Source organism: Copidosoma floridanum, unplaced genomic scaffold (assembly GCF_036245765.1).
Source record: "Copidosoma floridanum isolate Cflo_tuat_1 unplaced genomic scaffold, Cflo_Japanese_pri ptg000035l, whole genome shotgun sequence".
Classification (NCBI taxonomy): Eukaryota; Metazoa; Arthropoda; class Insecta; order Hymenoptera; family Encyrtidae; genus Copidosoma; species Copidosoma floridanum.
Window position 1 is genome coordinate 3,939,493 of NW_028321912.1, and position 24,794 is coordinate 3,964,286.

Genomic DNA, 24,794 nt, shown 5'->3' on the forward strand with positions numbered 1-24,794 from the left:
CCAAAATTCAATGAATCTAATGCATCCACGAAAATTGCTCTCACAAATAAACGCAGTTATTTTTGGGTCCAATTTGTGTTCATTTGCGTTGTTTTGTTTTTATCTTTTTATTTTTTTCAAAAATCTTATCTAAAAACAATGCAAAACTTTTCTTAGAAATATTAAGAACGCCCCTTGTAATGTTTATCTATTTCGGCCCCTTTTAACTATTCCTTTTTTTTTGCTGCAACAGCACGCCAGGGAAAAAACCCTGAGGAGTTGGAAATTTTATCAGCCTCCTCTTCAGTGATTCGCCCCAACTTTATGCCCACAGAGGAGGTATTCTCCAGGCCCATTTCCCTGACTAACGATGAGGGCTTGTTAATTAAGGTTAATGATGAACGACCCGAAGACGAGATATTCTTCGACTAGTGGCGTACCTGGCGTACTATCGAGTACGATCCCCGTACGCAGAGACTCCGAGGGTAAGAGTTACGCTACCCGGAGCCGGCTCTCCATTATCCAAAATTATAAGGAATGACTGGAAGTATCACCACTGGACCTTTTTAGGGCCATCAGAAGTATCTTTATATACGTTAGAGCGCGCGGTGGCTCAGTCGGCTAGGTCATGGATTGGCACGCGGGAGACCGTGGTTCGATTCCTGGCTAGTGCGTCTTTTTGGGCCAGTACCTCTGTGATTTTTCTCATGTGCTTTTTCACCACGCAATGCTCCTCGAGGAGAGTTTAGGCGACCTTCTCGCAGCAAAAATTGCCTAATTCCCCCTACCCCCTCCCAGTAATGGGAGGCCTCCCATCCCTCTTCCCTTCCTTCTCCCAAGTGCTAAGTACCCATAGTAGTGCCCCTATTAAAAAAGGAGCCGGACGTAGAGCACTATTATATAAAAAAAAAATTTATATACGTTCACTCTCAACTCTAATCATTTAACCAGAAATCACTGATCCTTTCTGAGGTCTGTGGCAAACCTAACAGTGAAGCTATGAAGGAAAAATATACTTGAGCAAACTGGACAGTTTCTAATGTGCAAGCATCACGAACCAATCTCCCCACTTTAGATCACCAAAACGACTAAGCTCTTCAAAAAAATAATATGCTTTAGACACCAACGTATTCGGCGTTATTCCAGGAGACATTAGGAAAGAGCTCTACAACTAACCCCAAAGCTTCAAACGTTATAGTTTTTCTTTTGATCAGTGTAGTGCTACAATAACAGACCAAAGAAGATCACCCTGAGCTATAAAGGCAGTCAGGTTTTCACGAAAATTTCAGTCAAGAAAGAGTATACTTAAGAAGCTCACCAGGCCTTTTTAGAGCTATTAAACGTCGAACTACCTTGCAAGCAAATATATTAGAACTTAACAAAGTTGACAACGAAAAGCCTTTAGGTTTTACAAAAGTTTTTTATAATGTCTATAGTTTTAAGAGAATAAATCTAAAGTAAAACTTTAAATGCTTCAAATGTATACAATTTTATGCACCAAGGAATTAAAGCAGAACATTTATCGGGATTGAAACAGCTGTGTCAAAATCGACGAATAAAGAATTCATTAAGTGAGAGATTAGTTTTCTATTATAACCCTGACATTAATTTTTCAAATCTTTCAGCTATTCAAATAAATGGAACTATTAGTATTTGTATTTATTGTGGCTAGAGATGAGGATCCAGGGACATTATTGACCTGGTAGTAAGGAATTGTTATTGGAAGAAAAAAATTTTTAATTAAGAAGGTATTTTTTGTCAGTTTCAAATATTTATGGTTTTATTAAATAGCCCTTTTTATCTGTTATAACGTGAGATAGTACAAATCAACGACCCTTTAGAACCAACAACTATTTAATGGCATGAGGAATGCACGGTACTTTTCAGCATCATTATAAATTTTTTTTACTGTTTACTCGATCAAAACTGTATAGACTTTCAACAAATTTTTTTTTTAATTACAATTTCTTTGTTTCAAGAGATTTTAAGAATAGATGTAAAATTTTTCATTAAAAACGTTTCACAGCACGTGTCAATACACTACGGTGTTCCATTGAGTGAGTCTCGGGCGAAACCGAGACGGTAGCGGTTGGACCGATAGTAATAAAATGAAATAATAATAATAATAATAATAATAATAATAATAATAATAATAATAATAATAATAGTAACTATAATAATGATAGTAATGATAATGAGAATAATAATATAAATAAGAATATTAATACGGTAAAACAGATAAAAAAAAATACGTAGTAGAATAAGGTGTCTAAGTATTTAAATGTGTATGTTTTCACACTAAACTCTGTTTTCTAAAAAACATTCCGCTACTTTGACCTGCGTTGTAACAAAATGATTATAAAAAAAAATTTTTAAGGAAAATTATTGCTATCGAAGTACTTGATAAATTTTTGTAATGAGTACACCCATGCCTATATACACACCGAGTGCCAAACATTCACCAAACAGTTAATGAAAGAATTTTTATACATGAATAAGAAAAAAACAATTCATGGTTTAAAATAAAAACAAGCGCACAACGAAAGAAAAAAGTCGCGCCGCTTGACGAATTTTCATGACGAGAATCGAGTCACGTATCGGCAGTTTTGATAAATAACGCTTCGCACGGTCCGTAACCAAGCTTGCGTAGAGTAGAGGTAGAAGTTATGGAAGAAAGCGTGGACAAAACGTGTCAAAGAATTATTGGTAATTGGCCAGCCACGTATTTCGGGTCATTGGCTCTGATAGCTTCCATACTTTACGGAATCGAAAAGCCGGACTCTCCCTCTCGGAATTATAGCTGGGCTAGAGTTTCGGTTCAGTTGATAGCGTGTGCAGGGCTAGATTGTATTGGTGCGTTAAAAAAAAGGGGGGAAAAAAAAATTTTAGAACATCGACACGACCAAATAACCGCGAGCGATGGACTGTTCGCGATAAAATTCGAGAACTCGCAAGAATAACTACAGGACACGGTTCACCACTGGTGCTCGACGGAAATTCGAATTGAAAAATTTTCGACCATGTGTTGAGGTAATGAAAATTTCTTTCTGCTATGTAGTGATAAGTAAAGCTCGTATAGTTCCGCTGGCGATGGTAAATTACACGGGGGAGGGAGACGGAGGCGTTCTAGGTGGTGACTCGGGCAAACTTTTTAGGCTTTGCATATAAAAAGAGTAACCAATGAGCGCTAGTCATTTTAGTTTGGTCATCGAGATATTGGTGTCTCACTTGGTTCAAGGAAAAAAAAAAAGATTGTTCAGTCAGTCGTCAAGCTTTTGAGTTACGAGACGGACAGAGCCGAAAAAAATATCAAGCCTGTAGGTAACGATTAATTTATGTTAATTTATTCTAAAACTATTTTTTGTTTATTGTTTTTGAGGTTTGTGGAGTACTCTTCTAGTTTTTTTTTTAACATAAACTCAGTTATGATATAACCTAAACGAAAAACTTATTGTCCATTAACAAGCCTCTATTGCGATTTATTTAAAATACGCTTTACTTCCAGTACTGTCTTAAATGTTTCAATAGTAACGTCATTCATTTAAAATAGTCTCAAAGATATAATATGATTGACGTTGACAGTATAACATGATGTGATGAAATTAGAGCTGTAGAGAGAGAGCGCATGTATTTGGTTTATTCTACGTGTAAGGAAATTTTCCATGGCCCGCTGTACTAAGTATAACTCCACTTATAGAGGTTTAATTTTGGAAAATTTTTTAAATAATGGAAAATATTTTTTTGCTGAAGTTACCATAGCGATTTAATCGTAAAAAGTTTATTTTTTTTTTTTTTTTTTTTTTTTTTTTTTTTTTCTTTTTTTTTTACGAAAAAAGGGACTGAGTTAGCGTTATAGGCTTGGGTTCTATTCAAACATTTTTTCGAATTTTCAACAGATTTTTAATTTAAAAAGTTCATAAACTGACAACTAAGAAAATGTAACAGCTTAAAGTGACCTATTTTAAAAAATTGACAAAGTTTTTGTTGATACTATCAATGGGAAAAAAGTCGAATTATTAAAATATCATACAAGAGTAATTGAAAAAATCACAAGAATCTGTTTTTCTTGAAACAACGAAATAAGATTAAAAAATCTGATAAAAATAGTAATGTAGTTGATCCTCAGTTAAAATTAGTCGTCAACATACGACTCAAGGCCAACGATTAAAATGAGATTAAAATGAAAAAACAAATTTTATCTATTACAAAATGCTAACACTTAAAGTCACAAAATAAAAATCTACCCACCTCTAGCTAATGAGGAACTTTTAACTAATAATCGTGTAAACTTATTTAGAACCCTTAGATATAATAGAAACTTTCAAGTTGCTTCCTGCTCATCTTTGTTGATAGAAGAGTAAAAAAATTCCGAGAGATTCAAAGAATAATTTTTTCACCTATACTAAAAGTTAGAATCTCACAAATACGCATGTTTTTATAAGCCCGTCGTTAAGAATGAAATGTTTTTGCTTTTAATTAGCAAACTTGGAAACGCCAAAATCCAACAAGAATACTTTGAAAATGTTTTTAAGATCCTTCCGAACTTTCTACTTAAAATAATTTAATATACTTCGGACGTTTACTACTTTTGTTACACGATTTTTTGTTGCATGATTTTCTCAGACTCTTTGGCTTATTTACACATCAAAGACTCAATAATTTGTAATACTGAATGACTGCAGATTTTAAAGCACAATTTCTACATAATGTAATATAATTATTTAGTCCACTCCTACGCCAAATGCATGAAAGACAAGTAGTCATGTAGACATAATCTGAAACTTAAATATGAAGTATTTTGTGCCTCAGCCCTTTACGATTGCAATTACAATTTTTGACAATTTGGAGCTTATTTTGATGCAAACTAGATAGAAAAGATTTTTTCATTAACAAAATTTTCTTACTGATTTGAGCTTTTATTTTGGGAAAATTTTATACCTGCAAACAAATTCTTACATTTACTTTTTGTTTATTAAGTTCTACTTAGTCGAACAACAAGCATTGTAATCAAGTTTTGGTACTGCTCACACATCTTTGTTAATCCTTCCAAACTTTCTCGAAAGATTTGAAAACTATTTTCAGAAATATTTATCCTTGTGTTTATCTGATGAACTAAAATGAATCTCAATGTACGACACATTTACAACCATTTTATAACCCGTTTCCTTACCATAGATCTCTAAAAGTAAATAATGGTTATTGAAAATATATCAAAACTTACGTGACAAAGCACCAATGAATATACTACTGGATTAGTTTAATATACATTGTTAAAATTGAAATTTCACAAAAGTTATAAACTACGTTTTTTAAAGGTTTTCATCAACTACAATTGACCAAAATGTTCAAGGCAGTTACTACAGTGTGCATAATCAGTTTATGCATACAATTATGCAAATGTAGTCTAGAAATAATTCAAGATATGACTAAGGATGACGTTTACAGATTACATTCTCCAAATATACATCCTTTGAATTACAAGATTTCTATAAGACCCTACCATGTTGAGAGACATTCTAAGGAATATTTAACATTCAAAAGTGTTGTAAAGATGAAATTAGAAATTGTAAGACCCACGCAAATTATAACATTACATTCACAAGGATTGTTGTATAATCGTGAGAACTGCAATATAAGAAGTCTACATAACGATGATCCTTATGATTTTACAATTCGATTTGAGCCAGATAAACATTTAGTGCACTTTTCAAAGGCAGATGGCCAATTTTCTGAAGGAAAATACTCTTTAGTAGTAAGTTACGCTGGAAAAATAGCAAACCAATCTAAAACTGGTTTATTTTACAGTTCCTATGTAAATGAGAAAGGAGAGAATGAGTAAGTTGCATAACAAGACCTAAACTTAATTATTCGAAAGTTAAATAAGTCAATACAATTAAATTATTCATTTATTTTAGTGTGTATGTATTGACGAATTTTAAGCCAACATATGCCCGTTTAGTACTGCCTTGCTTTGATGAACCAAGTTATAAGGCTACTTTTGACGTCACAATAATACACAAAAATGATTTCGTAGCTATTTCTAATATGCCAGTTAAAAGTATTACAACTCATGGTTTGACTCAAATGACGACATTTAAAACTACTCCAAAAATGTCCATACATCTATTAGCTTTCGCTGTATTTGATTTCAAAAGCATTGGCAATGAGGCTGGAAATTTTAAAGTACACACTACTCCGGAACTATTTCCTTTTGCTAGTGCAACATTAAATTTTAGTCAAAGGATTTATAAGGAGACAGAAAAATTTACTGGTGTGAAGGATGAAATTGGAAAGTTGGATCAAATTTTCTTATCGTTTTATTCCAGCTCAGTAATGGGAAATTGGGGCTTGTCACTTTACGGGTAAAACAACTCAAATCATTACGTCCTCCACAACTTAAGTCCCACTAAAAACTTATCTTAAGTGATATACATTAAATAGGTCCAACTTGCTGCTAGGACTAAATAAATCAATACCCAGTTTTTCATCTGTAAAAAATATAGCTCGTGGAATAACACAGCAATGGTTTGAAAATCTTGCCACTCCAAAGTGGTGGAATCATATGTGGCTCAGTGAAAGCATTTCCTCATATATGGTCTATTATATACTTGAAAAGGTATGTATTTATTTTTTTTTTTTACAAATTTATTACGATATTAAAAAACTTTCACAAGTCTTCCAGAAAAAACTTAATTTTTGTTTCAAATTTTGTCTCTAGGTTGATCCCAAGCTTCAATCAATAAACAACTTTATGGTACATAGTTTAATTGATTCCTTATCTGGAGAATACTCTTTTTCTATGCATAAAAATGTACAAAATGTGAAAGATCCTTTTGAAATACGACTAATGCTTCATTCCACTTTGACACAAAGAAAAGGTAACTCAAATGATTCGTCTAACGTACTGTGTTAATAAGTAAACTGTACTTAATTTTTTTTTCAATCTTTAATTATTAGGAGCTTGTATCGTGCGCATGATGCAGCATATGCTTACGGAACTAGTTTTTCAGAAGGGAATACAAAATTTTATAAGCAAAAAGTAAGTAAAGCTCGCCATTTGAAACTTTCTATTAAATAATCTTAACAGGTGGAATACAAATAAATGACATTTTCTCTAGATCTCATGCAAACGTGGACTTGAATGATTTTTATCAAGCAATCCAAGAAGTTTTGGACTCCATAAAAATCAATTTAGATATAAAAACTGTAATGGATTCTTGGCTTAATTTTGAGGACTATCCCCTTGTAAACGTAAAGAGGAACTATGAGAATCACAAAATAGAGCTCCAACAAGAGTGTTCTTTTAATGATGGTGCCAGTTACAAAAGCAGACATGTCAAACATACGTGGCACATTCCCATCAACTACGCTAGTAAGGGAAAATTGGATTTTACTAACACTTCAACGGAGTATTGGTTAACAAATATTTCAATGATCATTGACTCTGATGTTGATTCTAAGGATTGGATAATTTTGAATAAACAATATACAGGTAAGTTTACTTGCAATCATAAGTCTTACAATACCCACTATTTTCAAAACATGCTGTCAAGTAAAATCGTGCATTAGGCTTTTATCGTGTCAACTACGATGACAACAATTGGAAATTAGTAATAGACTATCTCAAATCACATAATCGTGAGAATATACATGTGTACAACCGCATTCAGTTGTTAAATGATGCTTTCGCACTGGTAAGGAACGATATTTTAGATTTGAAAATTTTGATGCAGCTTTACGATCACTTGAAAAATGAAAAAAGCTGCCTTGTATGGTATGTAGGTCTAAATCTAATGGACTGGCTCAACGAAAAATTATTAAACATAGAAAAAGACTACTTAATTTTTCAGGTAACTGTTGATTAAAATCATTTTTTTCTTGAAAACATCCATTCTATTGTTATAATGCATTGGATGGACTCCGTTTTTGATTATACATGTTTGATAAAGATAAAATGACTAAAAAGAAACATGTTTTCTTTGATACAAATTTTTTAGACGTACGTCTCAAAAACGATCCAGCTTATAGTTGAAGACATTGGTTTTAAAGACAAAATAACAGATAACGATTTTACAAGATCATGCAGAAGAAGAGTTTTGTCCATGGCTTGTAAAATGGATGACTTGAATAGCAAAAAAATAGTACTTAACAGGTTTAAGAATTTGTTGCGAAACCCGAAAAATAATAGGTAATTTTTTTTGTTATTGATTAACTAAACTTCAAAATCTTACAATAACATAATAATAATAAAAATAAAACAAAAATAAAATTAATTTCAGCATTTCTTCATTATTGAAACGAACTCTACTGTGTTATGGTTTTCAACAAATCACGGAATTAGATGAAGTGTATAAACTTTACAGTGAAATGAAAAATATTTATGGTAGTAATGAAAAAATTCCACTATGGATAGTGATAGGATGTAGTAGCAGCGAAATTTTTTTACGAAAACATCTTAAAATGTTAAGTAAAAAATTGTTGTTTGATGAAATTTATAATACAATTTTGACCATGCTCAATCATAATAAAGTCGGAGTTGATATTATTTTGGACTTTCTTATTAACGATGTACCGTTAAGTGAATTTAAAAAAAGGTATTACAGCTGTGAAGAAAAAAATTTTAAAATTTTTCTTGCAAAAGTTATGTATTATATACTCATAATATTTTTCAGACCTGTTCTCTTGCAACTCACCATATATTCGTTAGCTTCACAAACACCAAAACATCACAGAAAACTGGTAAGTAACTTATTGCATCAGAATACAATGTAATTTCTCCATTATATGACATATGAATGTTTCAGCTCCAATCAGAAAAGTTTGAGGATTATCAGAAATCAATCAACAGAACTATTCAAGAATCTGAAAAGAACGATCAGTGGTTACAAAAGTATGGGAAAAAAATAATTGAGACCATCAAAGGTCTGTAAAAAATAAATAAATATATTATTCATTCCAAAAAAATATGTATCACAAAAAATTGTCTATTTTATTCAACCCTTATAAAGCTGTTGCTCATTATATAAAAACCCTTCAAAGGAGTTGGGCCGTTCTTGCAGGGGGGTGAAGGGGAGCACGTGTATGTGCATAAGCCGTCGTGATGAGGTGTGCTGTACGAACCTTGTCCAAATGTATCCATTCTCTTGATTATGGAGAATGCATTTGTGTTTGAATGTAAATAGTATAATTACTACTAATTAAACAAAATTAAGTGAGGTCGCACTTTTACAAAGTGCTACAGGGTCTCATAAACAAAGAGACAAAACCTTTGAGTCTTATTTAAAAGTTTTTCATCACGACCGTCTCATCCCACCTCAAAAATAGTTTGATTACTTATTATGAGAAAAAAAATTTTTACAACCCATTTAGTTTAAGGTGAAATTTTTGGTACAAAAATGGTTTTTTCTTAAAGAGCATAGGACCTTTATGGAACTTAGTAAGAGGAAGGGCAAGGGATAATTTTCGTAACAAGAGTCAGATGAGTGAAATGGGGATGAAAGTTAAGCGAAAGGCGCCATTCTAGTAGCACGATGGCGACGTTTATTAGACATTAAGGCAGTAATATCTGCGCATCAGACCGACGGTGGCACGGAAGAAAGGGCCACGATGAGTAGGAAGGACGAGAGAAGCATCATACTAATTGCAGTAATTCCTGTGTCCACTTCGGATATTTAATTAAGTTTCCCACTGACAAGCCAAGGAGAGAGACTCAAGAGGGGCTTGTTCTACTATCCCCTTCTTCCTCTTGTCAATTTCTCTTACAAAAAAAAGTCACAATGTTTTTTCCTCCATACTTTTTGTCCCAACTCCTACCAAAGGTTTCCAATTCTAAGAGCGGCCTTTAGTTTCGCTATGGCTTTAATATTTTGATTGGCGTCCAGATCTGTCACATAACTATTTTAACTACTTGTCACATGATCTTATTAAATATTCACATTACAAATGGCCAAACTATTTTTTGCCGAGAAATATTCATATGAAAAGAGTCTTAATAATGGTTAAAGAAAAGCATTCTCATAATTATTATGCAATTGGTCGATCCACTGCACACAGCTGAAAATCAAATTAAATAAGATCATCGGTGGATTCCTGCGCCCCTTATGAAAGAAAAAAGGGATTGACGTGCCACTTTAATTTCCCCAGCAGTATTCAAAGACTCCTTTCTCCCCAGTTTCCAACTATTTTTCTCCTTATCAACATTCGCAATCCTTCGATTCCTCCAATATTGTCGTTTTTTTCTCGTTTCGCTCACCCCACCAACCACTCGTTCCTTTTTTTATGGACATCATAATTGCGTAACGATCGCGAAATCAATTTTTTGGGTGTCTCAAGACGATCCGTGGAACTGGGAGGAAAGGCAAGCAATGAAAGGAGAGCGGTGGCTCCTGGAAAAATATGAAAGGGCCAAGAAGAGCGGACGAGGTTGAAAGTTTGCCCAAGTGTTTTACAAGAGCTCGGCTCTTTCAAGCTTTCTGTCCGGCAATTTTTGCTCTCACTCCTTTATTTCCCATCCTTGGTCCTCGACAACGAGAACGAAAAGAAGCTTTTCCGATCGACTATCATGCCATTCCTTCCCAACAATTTCGCGAACTGTTTTAAATCTCTTGAGAACAGAAGACCGACTGTGAAAGAACAGCTCTGCATTGCCATTGATCGGGCCTCTTTTTATCCCTATAATTGCGGGATCGTTAATCTTCCTTCATACGGAATATTACGTCGTGATGGTTGTAATAGGTTATGTAGGTACTATTGATCTCCAAATGAAAGCGACTGAGTACAGTAGAACAGAAATCAACTATATACCAACTCAAAACGTTTTTGATTACGTGTATGTTTGTCGGGGAAATCCCACAAAATGTAATCACAGAAGCACTGTGTTCCGACTTAATTCACCACCTGGTGGGATTTGGAGTGATTGGCTATTCGTTATCAATTTTGCTTACATCATATTATTAATCCATAAGATTCATCACCTCAATCTCGTAGTCTACGTACCTTTTGGTCTTTGAACAATTTCTCTGTCTGACATAATATTCTGTTTATTTGTTTATTCACAATGTCATCGAAGTATTTTTTACTGATTAACAAACCATAATACAAATTCTCTCTTTTTACGTACAAACTAATAAAGTACTTCTTGCAACAAAGCCTATTGGATAAGGATAGAATGAGAGCACGAAATCAAAAACCAACCAATGTTATTTTTGTAAAGCTTATCCTTACATCATGTGATTCTAATGAGCGATCTAACTTTAACATCACTTCATAACAAAAAATGTACATCTTTCTGTATATCTTAGAAATTATGAGATACATAAAAAAATAATGAAAGATATGAAGATAAGGACCAGAATACGTAGCCCACGAACACATACCTATAACATACACACAGTAGGATCCAAAGAACAGAGCAAGAGGGAGAGGTGGGCCGGAGTAAAGGGAGCTCTCGCTATCAGCTTGGAGCCAGTCGAGCCTGCACCAGCCCGACAAATTACTACACTTCCTCTCTCTCTCTCTCTCTCTCTCGGCTCACTCCCTGGTACACTCCATCCCTGCCTCGCGGCTTCTCTCCCTCACTTCGATGTCAGCTGGCGTCGCACGATGGCCAAGAGAGTTCAACCATAGGTTACTAATCAATCAGCGGAAGTTGTGCACTGGACAACAGTTGGAGCCACTCGCTACTCTGGTTGTCGATATACACAGACGAGCAACAATTGCGAGATGACTACATCCCCATACCGCACACGTTTACTACACACATATAGCTGGGCACGACGATGATGAATGTCCGGTTGTACGGTCCAACTACCACTGCTACTATTACTGCCGCTGCTGCTAATGTATGTACGTATTATTAGCCTAATGGACCATTCGGCCGAGTAGATAGCACCAAAATTGACTTGTGACCCATAAGGCTCGCAAGTGGCCGAGATCGTTTTGACGAAATTTCATTTTAATTTTCGGAAGAGCTTTGTTCGCCCGCCTCTAATTCCACGGGAGATCGAAGGGTTGTTCGGACGAGTGGTGGTAAAGTTTGAGGGGTCACGTCAAATACAGAATTTTACAGAGTGGAGCGTTCCGACAATTTGCCAGGGAGAAGGGGGGCTCTTCAAAGGCTTTGTTATGTGGGAGAAAAATAGTGGATGGGGGAAAAAAAGAGGTATACACATTGGAGGGGGAGATAAAACGAGATTATGTGTACAAGAGGAAGAAAATGAGCGAAAAATAATTGCGCCCGTTTTGTGCAACGCTGTGCGTATATAGTAATGGATGCTCGTGCTTTTGCCCTCGAGGCTGGGATGGAGGATGGAAAATGAGCCGACGCGCGTGCTTGGAAACGTATGGTCGCTGATTTATAAAGGAAATAATTTCACCGGGCAATTTCTTACGTCAACTGCGCGTTGTAGCGTCGCCCTTTTTTTTTCTTTCACTTGCTTGGCCCACCTTCTATTAAAATAGAAATTAAGAGGCATTGCTACGTTACCGAGATGGTTTATGGTGATTTTTTAATCTTCTGTCATTGACATTTGAAATTATATTTTGTAGTTAGTTGTCACTAAGTACTGAACTTTGTATAGTACGCATTTATTATTAATTAAGTATTGTAATTGAATGATTGAATAGCATAATTTACCAAAATTGAATGCATTGTCCGTCCAATTATCTCATAAAGTTATATTTGTTACAAAGAAAGACAATAGAAATGAGATCAATCTCTTAATCATGTGCGAATTAGTTGGAAAACTAGAGGTTAATCAAAAGGGAAATAGATACAGAGGCAGAGACACAAGTATAACAAGAAAATGGGACTAAAATTCATGAAAGATCCAGTAAAAACATTAAGGACAGGAACTGAAGAACAGAAACACAGTCTTAAATGACAAGATTTATCTGTCAAAAACTAAAGGGATCAATAAAAAATCTTATTGTAGCAGAGTTTAATAAGTACAGACAACAAATGAACAGCAGAAAAGTATCACAGTAACTAACACATTAATCCTGCATATATTTGTAACAGATATATTATAGAAAGCTACAAAAAAATGAATACGTATACTGGGACAAAAAATTGATACATCATAAAGGATTTAGACGAAGCAGATAGATACGAAAAAGTTGAGTCAAAAAAACTTAGATACGAAGATTTAGAAAGACGATGAACAAGCATTTGTTTGATAATTAAAGTGGATAAAATATAATATGAATTTAAAGAAGTATAACGAATAACAAAAATACATAAACGCAGAGTATTGATGCTTAATAGTTTTGTAAATATGTATAAACTGATGAGACATGGAGATTAGGAAGACGATACAAGCAAAAACAGAGAAAAATTTACAAAAAGACCGATTGCTGTACAAACAAATTACAAAAACGTAGAAGCCTACACTGAGTGGCTTAAATACAAACTCATAAAAATGAAACAAATTGATCCAATAATTATTCATAACAAAATTGACAAGCCACGATGACAGAGTTCTAAACTAAGAAATAATGACATAAAAATAAATGCTTTTTAAAAAATAAAAAATTAGTTGGGGAGTCTGCAATGCAGAGATATGAAGATTTGGAGACGAAGATGAGCTACTTAATTAGTGATTTAATTCAAATAAGTTAATAAAAATAGGAGGTAAAAGCATTCCTTGCGATGTATATCACCGTAAATATTGTAGCATTATGAAATATCGAACATAATTTATTCTTCTATTTTTTTATTGTATCTTACTAATATATAAAGCAAAGTCGCTAAAACCGTTGTAATCGCTAACCGCGAAAACTACTGAACCGATTTTGCTGAAATTTTGCATACCGACTCTTGACACTTCCTAGATGGTTTTAGTATGGTTTTTATCTTGAAAAATTTAATAACAATAGCAATAAACGAGCTAAAAGTTTTGCAAAAATACGCCAGCTTTTCACTTTAGTTTAGAAGGATCCGCTAGACAGCGCGGTGTCGACATAAAATCGAAGCTACCTGCAACAGAATGAAATAAGTGTGGTTATAATAGGCCGGAGCGTCGAAATTTTTATTTCAATCGTCGACTGGCAGTTCATCGACAATGTAGCTGGAGACGTGCAGCTTGGTATCCCGGTTACCGATGACGCTTCTTTCCGGAGGGGAAGTGATCTAGGTCTTCACTTTCACCTAGAACCTTCAGGATTGATGAGCGCCACTGATGAAAAATTCATTCAAACCGATAACGTCTCCGGGGGAATACCAGGCGACGTGTCAAACCAGATCACATCCTGCTCCGCCACTTCAGAGTCATGTGGCCGTACCACAATCTGTCCTGGTGCCGTCAGAGAATTTTTACCACAAATATAAGCCAGGGAAGACAGCCCTAAAGAGTACGGGCAGCCACAACTGCCAACTTCTTAGTGGTCATTCCAACGGCATACCTACAGAGAAGGTATTTTCCAGGCCCACTTTCCCGACTAACGACGAGCGGTGGTTATCCAGGCAACGACCTGAAGACGAGATATATTTTGATCAGCGGCGTATATCTCCCTCATGTACGGTCTCCGTACACAGAGACTCCGAGGGTAAGAGTCAAGCTACCCACAGCTGGCTCTCCATCATCAAGCATTATAATAAGGAATAACTATAGAAATTTCATCACTGGCCTTTGTGAGAGCCAATATAAGTATTTACGTTCAATACTTAACCTTCAATTTCATCGGTTGTTTTAAGGGCCCCCTAAGTTTAAACTACCGTGCCAACAGATACATTCTTACTAGCATTTCCGGAAACATTATTCGTCGACTAAAAGACTACATAAAGCCGGCCACTATTAAACCAAGTCAGTCATTAACTGGCAGACGTCACGAGCAGAGTTGTTTGTTGCAAGGCTGGGAACCCCGGTGACCGACGACCCTATGTTACCCCCTTGACTCTAAGCATGTAACCAGGAATCACCGATCGTCTCCAAGGTCTGCGCTGAGTGAATCTAACAGCTATGAAGGGAAAAAAACTTGAGCCAACGGGACAGTCTCCAACGGGCAAGCATCGCGAACCAATCTCTACTAATCTCTCCACCTTAGATCATCAAAACAACTGAGTCTGCAAAAAAAGGTGCTTTAGACACCAACTTCTTCGACGTTATGCCAGGAGACGTTGGGAAAGAGCACTGCAACTAGCCCCAATGCTTCGGATTTTGCAATTTTTCTCCCGATCAGTCTGGGTCTGTAACAGCAGGCCAGAGAAGATCACCCTGTGGTATCCAGGCAGTCACATTTGCTGTAAACTTTAGTCAAGAAAGAGTTTACTTAAAAAACTCACCGGTCTTTTTAAGGGCAATGGGACATTGAACTACCTTGCCAACAAGTATATTAAAACTTAACAAAGTTGACAGAAAACAGCCTTTAGTGGTCACAAAAGTCGCAAGAGGGTGATTGGAAGGAAAACTTTAAATGTATCTAATGAATACAATTTTAGGCGTCAAGAAACTGACGCAGAAAATTTATCGATATTGGAACAGCAGCCTCAAAATCGACAAATAAAGAATCCATTACGTGAGAGATCAGCTTTTCATTTTACCCTCACAGTAATCTCTTAAATCTTTAAAGATCTAAATTCAGTTTTTTAAATAAGAAGAAAATATATTTGTATTTTTGTGGCAATAAAAAATGTAGAGATTAAGCTCCAGGACTTTGTTGCTCTGGTAATAAAGTTGTGAGATAAGAGAAAAAAATTTTTTTTTAATATATATTTTTGGGAGTTTAAAATCTTAACATCTTTAAAAAATAGCCCTTTTCGAAAATTACACGGGAGAAACTGATAGTCAACTGCTCCTTTTGTCCAACGATTATTTTATGGCATAAGGAACGCACGATACTTTTCAGCATAATTATATTTTTGTTAATTTTTACAGCTTATTATTTGATCAAATAAAATGTATGGATTGCGAACAAACGTGTTTTTAGTAAAAAGATTTTTGTTCTGAGAAGTGTCAGGAATAAATGTAAAATTTTTAACCGAAAACGTTTCACAATACATGTCAACACACTACGGTGTTCCATGTAGTAAGTCTCGGGCGAAGCCGAGACAGGGGGCTGCTAGAGTAAATATAACATACTTGCATACGTTTGGTTAAGAGTTTATTTAGTTTAACGCGCGAAATGCTTTGCAATGCTCATGATATCTAATAAAATTTAACAATTAATTTTTTTATTTCTTAACCAACGGAAGTAATTTTCGTTAGTCATCCACGACATTTTTTCATAGCTAGGTAATCTTGCACTGCTTCTTCAAAAGCCATAATATTTCGATGCCACGTAAAACTATTAAGTCCTACGCTGAATAAAAATTACACACTTGAAAAAATAGCTGTGAATAATTAGTGAAACGCAAGATACGAACTGAAGACTGCGTTTGATTATTCTGATTGCATAAAAACAAGACTCGGACTCGACCAGTTATCTCATCGACTCCATTAGACACGAAAATCGTTGTAGCATCCGTTCTCCAAATGTACCAAAATCCTTTCAGCAGTCTCTTTAATTTGGCAAAGTGAGCCCCTGGTCGATGTATGGGTGCATGATATCAAATAGAGTTGTGCACGTACACGATCCAGCCGTCCGACGGAACGTCGACCTGTACTACTGTTGCAGCTGCTATCACACCCCCGGATCTCATACTTCATTGCCACTGAATGTAGCAAGTCCTGCTAAACTTATGCGTTCGTTTGCTTTAACATGTGGCTGAATTAAGTTTGTATTCATCTATGTGCGTACGTAATACGTCGCTCGTAATGATTGGCTTGTCTTAGAAGTCATTATTCTGACTAAACCTTCAGTGTTATGCTCTGCTACATCATCGTTTGATTTTGGATTATTTCTAACCACTAACTATTTAAAGAAGAGCTTATTTTAGGAATAATATCAAGTCAAAGATGTAATCAATGAAGAGTTAGCGCTTCCATCTCATATAGATACTCGCCGTAAAAATCAGTCAGTAAACGTAATTTAAGCTTTATTTTAACAGGTTAAAAAAAAAAGAATTTGTTCAGAGCTTCTTACATGAAAGAGAGAATATGAAAATAGATAGTCAAACAGGTTTGAAACGTGTGGTGTGTTACGTGTTGATTGAACTAGATTGCAGGACTTTTTTCCACTCGAGCCCATCAGTGGGGTCATCCAAAAGTATCCATGTTCGTACTCCACGTAACGGGGGTTGAAATTCTCATTACAACTTGATTCTTAAGATGGTTGGGTGCCAATGATTCTGCACTGTCTAAAAAATTATATAATTAGGTTGAATGCAGCATGAACATTGGGACAGTGATATTCGTTATTATATCATCGTACACACATCGAGGATAACGTATTTACTTTTATATTATTTTTTTTCAATTTAATTTCGAATACAAGAACAGAAATTATTATTATTTTTTTGTAACGAACATCTGAAAATATCCAAAAGTGCAATATCATTTCTTTATTATTGCAAATAAATAGATTATTTGTTCTCCAACCAGCGGAAAACGTTGTTATTTCAAATAATTTAATCAATAAGTAGAAATAAAAGGAGAAGAAAAATTTATCAAAGTCTTTTGTGACTATGAGGGCCAAAACGATAAGTTTGTGCTTTAATTAAGGTGGTTAGCCTTTAAAGAATACGGTACGTGTGTCTAGTTTTGTTTTTACTTTGATAACTTTTCGTGTACACTGTGCGTTGCATGCATCTGTATGTTGGCGCACTGGATATTTCAATTTAACAAAAAGCTACACTCCAATTTACACGTCTCCCTGCGTACCCTAAAAAAACTCGTGAGATCAAAGATAAACGAATACACGTGTACAACAAACGTTTCAACTTTTTGCTTTGTACTAAGTAATTAAGCAAAATTTTTTTTTTTTCTCGAACTCTTTTTTGATTTTTCATGAACAACGTTGTGAGTAGTTACAACGGATATGTACTGACAATGGAAATCGCAATTCAAACAGATCTCCTCCGTTGAGTTACTGCTGAAAGAAAAATTTGTTAAAAAAATTTAGTAGTTTTAAAAAAAAAGTATATGATATCCGCCAACTGAACGGTGCAGTAGGCCAACGAAATTCCACGGGCATCATACCGATCTTCTTCGTTTGAAACTATTAAGCTCAACTTAAAATTTCCATGATCTACAAACAGGGACGAACTGCACGCGCCTGTATGAGACTTTTAAGAAACAAGACCCTCGTAGTTAACGCGAGTCCAAAAACTTTATTACCCTTAATATGTCTCGAATAGTTAAATTAAAGTCCTTAGTTGCGCAGCCCCGCTCCTTATACGCACACACCAGCAGACTCGCATACCGTCACGTTCCTCGGGCGCTCGAGAAATGCGCTCTGCCACGACTACTCGGAGCCTTAAACTCGAGAAGCCCGATGCTATCGAGGTAAGTTATGACCGGACGCCCACTACTGCCTTCAACGTTGGTGTTTGTTGCTTCTGAATGTTCTTGGTCTCCTCGCTCGCTGTTTCTTCTATTTTTTTTTTTTTTTTTTCTGTACGTGTCATCGCTTCTCTTGCACTTACTAATGTTTGGCTCTCGTGATTTTGCTACTCCTGATTCTAGCTGTTTTTTATGGGAATATCTCGTGTCTTTAGTTCTATTTTTCTTTTAACTACATGTTTGTTTCATAAAAAGCTACCACAGACTGCCATTGGATAATAAATTCGATCAACTGATCCATACAGATGATTGTTGAATCAAAGTTACGATCTGTTTTTGTACATCACCGCCCATTAACACTGAAACTTGGACAAAATGAAAATTGACCGTACATACCCTATTGGTTACACATCCTACTTCTCCCAAAACATTGAAGCAAACATCGTTGCAGCGAACGAAAATTGACTTCCAAAAGAATTTACATTATACATGGGAGACGCAACCAACGATCCGAAATAAAAGAAGCACGAACGGTAAAGAGGAAAAGAGAGAGTACACACATACACAACGAGAATAGGAAAGGCAGGAGCGTGGGGAGAGAGAGAAAGGTAACGGACCGCAAAAGCTCGGCGGGAAACCGATCGTAAATATACGAACGTCCAAATTCAAATTGGAAATCCTTCCTCTCCCCCTTCCCCCCATACCCGAAAGTAGATCGGGCGCGTGACTGTCTCCGTGCTTCATTTCCGTTTTCCGTCTCTCCAAGCGAATGTGTATATATACGTGGAGCAGCAGTACAGCAGAGCCGCAAGCTCGATAATCCAGCGATGCTTGAAAAGTTCGCGCGTGAATGGCCGAACTTTGGCTCATATTTTCGTCTGCTTGACAGCTCCAGCCTTATAGTGACGTACTTCTCTGTGTACACATATATTGTCCACGCATGGGCGTGTTCAAGTTTAATGCGATATTTTACGTATCGAGTTTTTCTACTAGAAGCTTGTGAAGCTTTTTTAATGCCGCCTATATTATTTAGACATCTGTTTTTGTTGAATTATGGAATTACGCAGATTTAATTAACGTAAAGCTTTTCTTTACTGCACACCTGTTATTTTTTTTTTTTGTGAACTTATTTAAAATTACGAATCAAGACTCTATTATTTTTGTATAACCGTCGAAACTGAAGAGTAAACGAACAATAAGAAAAGAAATTGGGAAAAAGGCAAAACAGTTTACTTGTTGTTAGGACAACTAATAATAATAGCAAAAAAATAATTTACAATCACTTTAAAGCCACTATTCATGACAAGACCTTCATTGTTGACTCGGGTCCCTTGTTGCTGTCGAGGAATCGCGCCCCCAATGATTCTTGTAGTCATCGTAACGCGATCCACGTAAACTACAACTACTTGGTCAAAATCGGTAGAAAGTCTGTCATTAATATTAAATCGTTTCATAACAACATAATTTCACTGATATTTATAGGTTTGTTTTAAGAACTCCGAAAGGCGTCTTTAGTGTATTGCTTCGCTAAACTAAAGACAAAGCAACGATGTAAGAGCCAATTTTTGTAAAAAAACAAATCTGTTCAATTTATTGAATAACGTCCCATACAAATACGTGTTACTTTTGATCTTAATAAGTATTTTTGAACTAAACAACTTCAACATATGTAAAAGCTCTAACAACGTGACATCAGTTATTTTCTGATTCTCATTAACCTCTGCAAGTACAGTCAACCTTTTCCGTATGAAAAGAAAAAAAGACAATTATCCTCGCAACCTTAAAATGATCCCAAAAAAGAAGTTGATCAAAGATTTTTTGTGGAATCCCTCGTACATGCACGCAACCAAAGGAACCTCCTTTTAAAAAGCTAGTCTCTGATGCCCAACGGAACATGTCAGAGCGAAAACTCTTCCGAACTCACGACAAAAAGGAATAAGAGGGTCTAAAACAGTCGGGCGAATGAGCGCGGATTTCTAGGCGTGGGTTGTTGATCAACTAGTCAACTCTTCTGCGAGCTAGCTCTCTCTTACTCTCTATTTTAGACTCATTTTTACGCAACAAATACTGAACTCGAGGATCCGAATCGACGTGGGGGGAGGGGGGGTTACTCGTTCATGAAAACTACTACTCTGCGCGACTCTTACGGCCATTCTATAGGTACGGACGGATACTGACACAGCTCACCTCATGGGCATGCGTTTCGGACAACTTATCCGAGAGAAGCACATAGACCCGGAGTGAGCGTTTCGATGCTGTCTTTAATTTCAAGCAGGACACGTACGGGGTGTATAAACCACGCTTCGACAAGAGTTCGAGAAAGTAATGGTAAAAGTTTACTAATAAATGCTTATTTTTATATATATTTGAGATATATTTTTGTTTTGGTAAAAAGTTATGTACATTACGACCATTTTATTTTCCAATTCATACAGCAACAAGATCATAATCCACAAGTCTAAACAACGAAATTTCATTAAGAACAATGTGCCGTATTTTATTAAAACTGCTGAAAAAAAAGCTAATTGATTTGTACCTGCAAACATGTTATTACTGAGTACACAAAGTTGAAGCTATGATGAATTGAATTTAAAATTTTAAAATTGTTATTTTTTTATGATACATTTCAATACGAGTTATTAATATCTGCATTAGGGTTGTAATACAATTGGATAATAAATTTTTCATTGAATTTAGCATAATTAATTAGCTAGTTGTCAAAAGCTACTTAATAGATAATATGAAGCACAGTAACGACAATTTAAAAAATCAGAAACAGAGTATGACAAAAGAACGTTATTTTGAAATAACCAATTTCCAATTTGCTATGAAATAACATTTTTATATCTGAACTTTCAATGCAGAGCTTTTTACTACAAAATAAAATTGCTTCAATACATTGATGGTTTCAGGCCTAAGGAAATAACCTTGTTTGATTAAAAAATTGCAAAGTATTAATAAAAATGTACCAAAAATGTTGAGTAAGCAGTGTACCAATGTATTTATAGTTAATAGTACTAACAAATTACAGGATGATGAAAGATGATAAACTTAAATAGACACATTACGATGCAATTTTCCTTGGTTTCAGCAAGACTTTTTCATTTCCATTACGTTAAGACCTGCTTCTTTGTATCATCATCATAACTTAATGGCATTTGCAGTACTTAATGGTATTCCTTTTTCTTTTGCCAAATAATTATTTACGGACCAAAAACAAAAAAAAATACACTTTACCATAAAATCATAATATTTAAGATATTTCCTTTTCCAAACGACAACCAACAATTTCTGCTAGCATTGAAGTGCTCCTCATTTTTTAACCATTTAACAAAATATTAAATAGTTTTGCTGTATTGTCTAAAATATAAAATATTACCTGGTTAGTTTACATTTTTTTTTTTTTTTAATTCATTGAGTTATTTTTTTAATTCAGAGAAAATTTCCGACAAAGTGCGATGTACTTAATGACAGAGATTTTTTAAGCTTCATATCACGAATTGAGCAGAGCTCTAAATTAATTAATTTTGCAACCAAGCTATTACAATTTAATTTAAATTCAATGATAAACTAATTTATTAAAATGAAATGTGATCGTCGATGACAGGATGCTTCGATTAAAAATTCAATTTAATTTGCGGTCAAACAGAACAACTGAGAATAAAAAATCAATCTTTTTTAAGAAAATTTTAATTACAACAAAAGATAATTCTTGATAAGCATTACTTTAATTATTGTTTCAATTTCATTCCCTACTGTAAGTTGCTTTTATTATTTTCTAGTAAGTGGATGATTATTTTAATTTGAAATATAACGTTAATCTTACTTACAAATGAGTTTGATCGACAATTGCCTTTGTTTATAAATTGAAATACTGAATATTAAATTAAAATTATTGAAAAGTGAAAGTGAGGTAAGATAGAAAATTGTTTTTTAATTATTATTTGTACAATAATTTATTAACTCCTATAGCTTATATTTGGTTTTCCCGCGCCACACGCCCACGCCAGTGCCACCATCGCAGCGACGGAGCCTGTCGAGACTGTAAAAGGAGAGTGCAGAGCTCCGCAAGAAGCAGAGAGAGAGCCAACAGCGTGTCAAGAGGAGAAGCGTCGTGATTTTCGATAATACCTATACCTTTAAGTTTATTAGTATTATCTTTGTCTCTCGAGGGTCGAGCGCGACCCTGCTTTGATTAGTGCTTCGGACGGTTTAACCACCTGTATAAAACACAAGTAAGTTTTTCAATAAAGTGTGTTCTGAGTTTCAATATAGGCGATCATTGCGCCCACGTGCATCTCATCCTCCCCCCACATCCGGCCAGCAAACTCAAGCAGATTTTAACAAAATGGTCCTTCGAGCCGGATCTGGGGGGAACGATCTCGGTGCTCGTGCAAAAGGTCCCACTCGTGGACGACAGCCAAGTTATGACACTCAGAGCAGGCTTATTAGCCCGCCCCTCTCTGCACCCCGTGAGCGCGCGATGGGATGCGCTCTTTTCTTCACTCTTTGTGCTCGGCCACCGTTACGCTGCTTTGTCATCCTCGCGCCCCGGACCAGCGTTCGTCGCGCAGTGGTGTGTGCAATGAGTGCCCGTCCGAGTGCAGCGATGCGGAAACGCCCGGGCACCAGGAGGTTAACAGTGCTCTATCCTGCTAGATTTTGCTGTAGGGCGCGATGCAGTTCGCGCTCTTTCTCTCTCAAAAAATCATGTATCATCCTCTCTCCCTCTCTTTCTCACACACATGTGTGTGTGTGTGCATCTATACGTGTGTGTCCGTGTGTGTACGTGCGCCTATGTGTGGTTATCTTACTACATTCTGCTGCAGGGCACGATGCAGTTCGTGATCTCTCCAATAATCATACATATCTGTCCCTCCCTTTCACACACACATGTGTATGTATGTGTGTATACATGTGTGTACGTGTGGTTCTGTGCGGGCCGAGAGCTGAGAGTGGCTGGAGCACACTTTTCTCGCGACAGTTCTATTGAGGTTAGAACGGCTTCTTTTACCGTGTGACAAAGGGCTTACAATAGCCGCTTGCCGATATCGCTTCGTACATGGATTGGTCCCCAGCACGAGACCACTCGAATCAAAAATTACTCACAGCCCCTACGCTGTACGGGCAAGCATCAAAAGCAACAACTGCTTATTCAACAGGACCGCCTGGCCACTGCGGTCAAGCAGCGACGCTTGAACGAAGGTGGTCAGGAGGTCATTGACCAACAACGGTCATAAAGCCATGGAACTTTTCTTTACCCGAGACTCACAGTTCTCTCCTTTCGAGCAACAACGCTCACGCAAGGAGATCGAACAACCCTGGTCGTTAACAGTCCTTTATGTTAACGATGCAACCCAAGACGCTGCTTGCATACTTGCAGCCCCTCTCTTACCGGTTCTCACTTCAATTGACTCAAGTGACTACTTTCAAAACCCTTGCTACAACGCAATTGATCTATTTTCAGAATCATGGACATGCTCAACTCTCAACTTGCTCTGAGTCAAGTAATTGAGAATACTTCTCGAGCGGTTCGAGATACTCAATCAGAACAGTGGACGGAAGGTCTCGTTCTCAGTCGACTCGAACTCCTTGAGGGTTACTGGGCCAACTTCACCGTCACTCATGTCCGATTGCTGACAGCATCTGAAGCGAAAGACGCACCGTACTTCACAGATCACAAGTACTTCGCCGTGGAGGCCCTTTACGTTGAAGCTAGAGGCCACCTGTACAATGAACGTGCACGTTTCTTTCGAAACGACCCGCCTCCCCAGATCCAACCCCAAGCGAACTACGGCACCTCAATACTGCCAAAGATCACTCTGCCGACATTTGATGGACGACGAGAGAACTGGGAGACATTCAGGGACCTGTTTAAGTCTCTAGTTCACGGTAAAGACACAATCCCTGCCGTAGACAAGCTGTACTTCCTCAAGACATGCGTGCTCGACGAGGCGAAGGCAGCAATCGACAGCCTACAGATCACCGAGTCCAATTACGCCGTCGCATGGTCCATTTTGGAGTCCCGCTACGACCACCAGAGACTGTTGACTCAAGAGCATATCAAAGCTCTCAAATCTCTACACCAGCTCAAGGAAGAGTCTGCCCACGGACTTCAAGCGTTGCTCGATGATCTGGAGAGACACCGCGACCAACTGCGAACGTTGGCTCGCCCCGTTGACTCGTGGGATGATTGGTTCATCTCTCTTGCTTCCGACGCCATGGATACAGCCACTCGGCGAGATTGGGAAGAAGAGCTGGAAGTGTCCGACAAGGGCTCTGGTGGTAGTGGAAACTTCTACCCTACTTTCAAGAACCTGGCCGATTTCCTCCGACGTCGCTGCAGAACTCTTTCGTCTCTAGCGCCAAAAGACGCACCGAGATCGACTGCTGCTACTTCCAGGGGCGATCCGAAGTCAAGCCCGTTTGCTCGTCCAA

General features: G+C 36.5%; 1 protein-coding gene across 1 annotated transcript; it reads left to right on the plus strand.

Annotated features, from left to right (window-relative positions):
- Nucleotides 1-6,090: 6,090 nt before the first annotated feature.
- On the plus strand, nt 6,091-8,048 carry LOC106643997 (aminopeptidase N-like; the record flags this gene model as incomplete). The annotated part of the gene is made up of 7 exons (XM_023390612.2): nt 6,091-6,341; nt 6,421-6,595; nt 6,698-6,857; nt 6,937-7,018; nt 7,098-7,471; nt 7,549-7,829; nt 7,977-8,048. Coding segments are annotated over exons 1-7 (1,395 nt in total), but the record flags the coding sequence as incomplete, so codon positions are not given.
- Between the last annotated feature and the right edge of the window lie 16,746 nt (nt 8,049-24,794).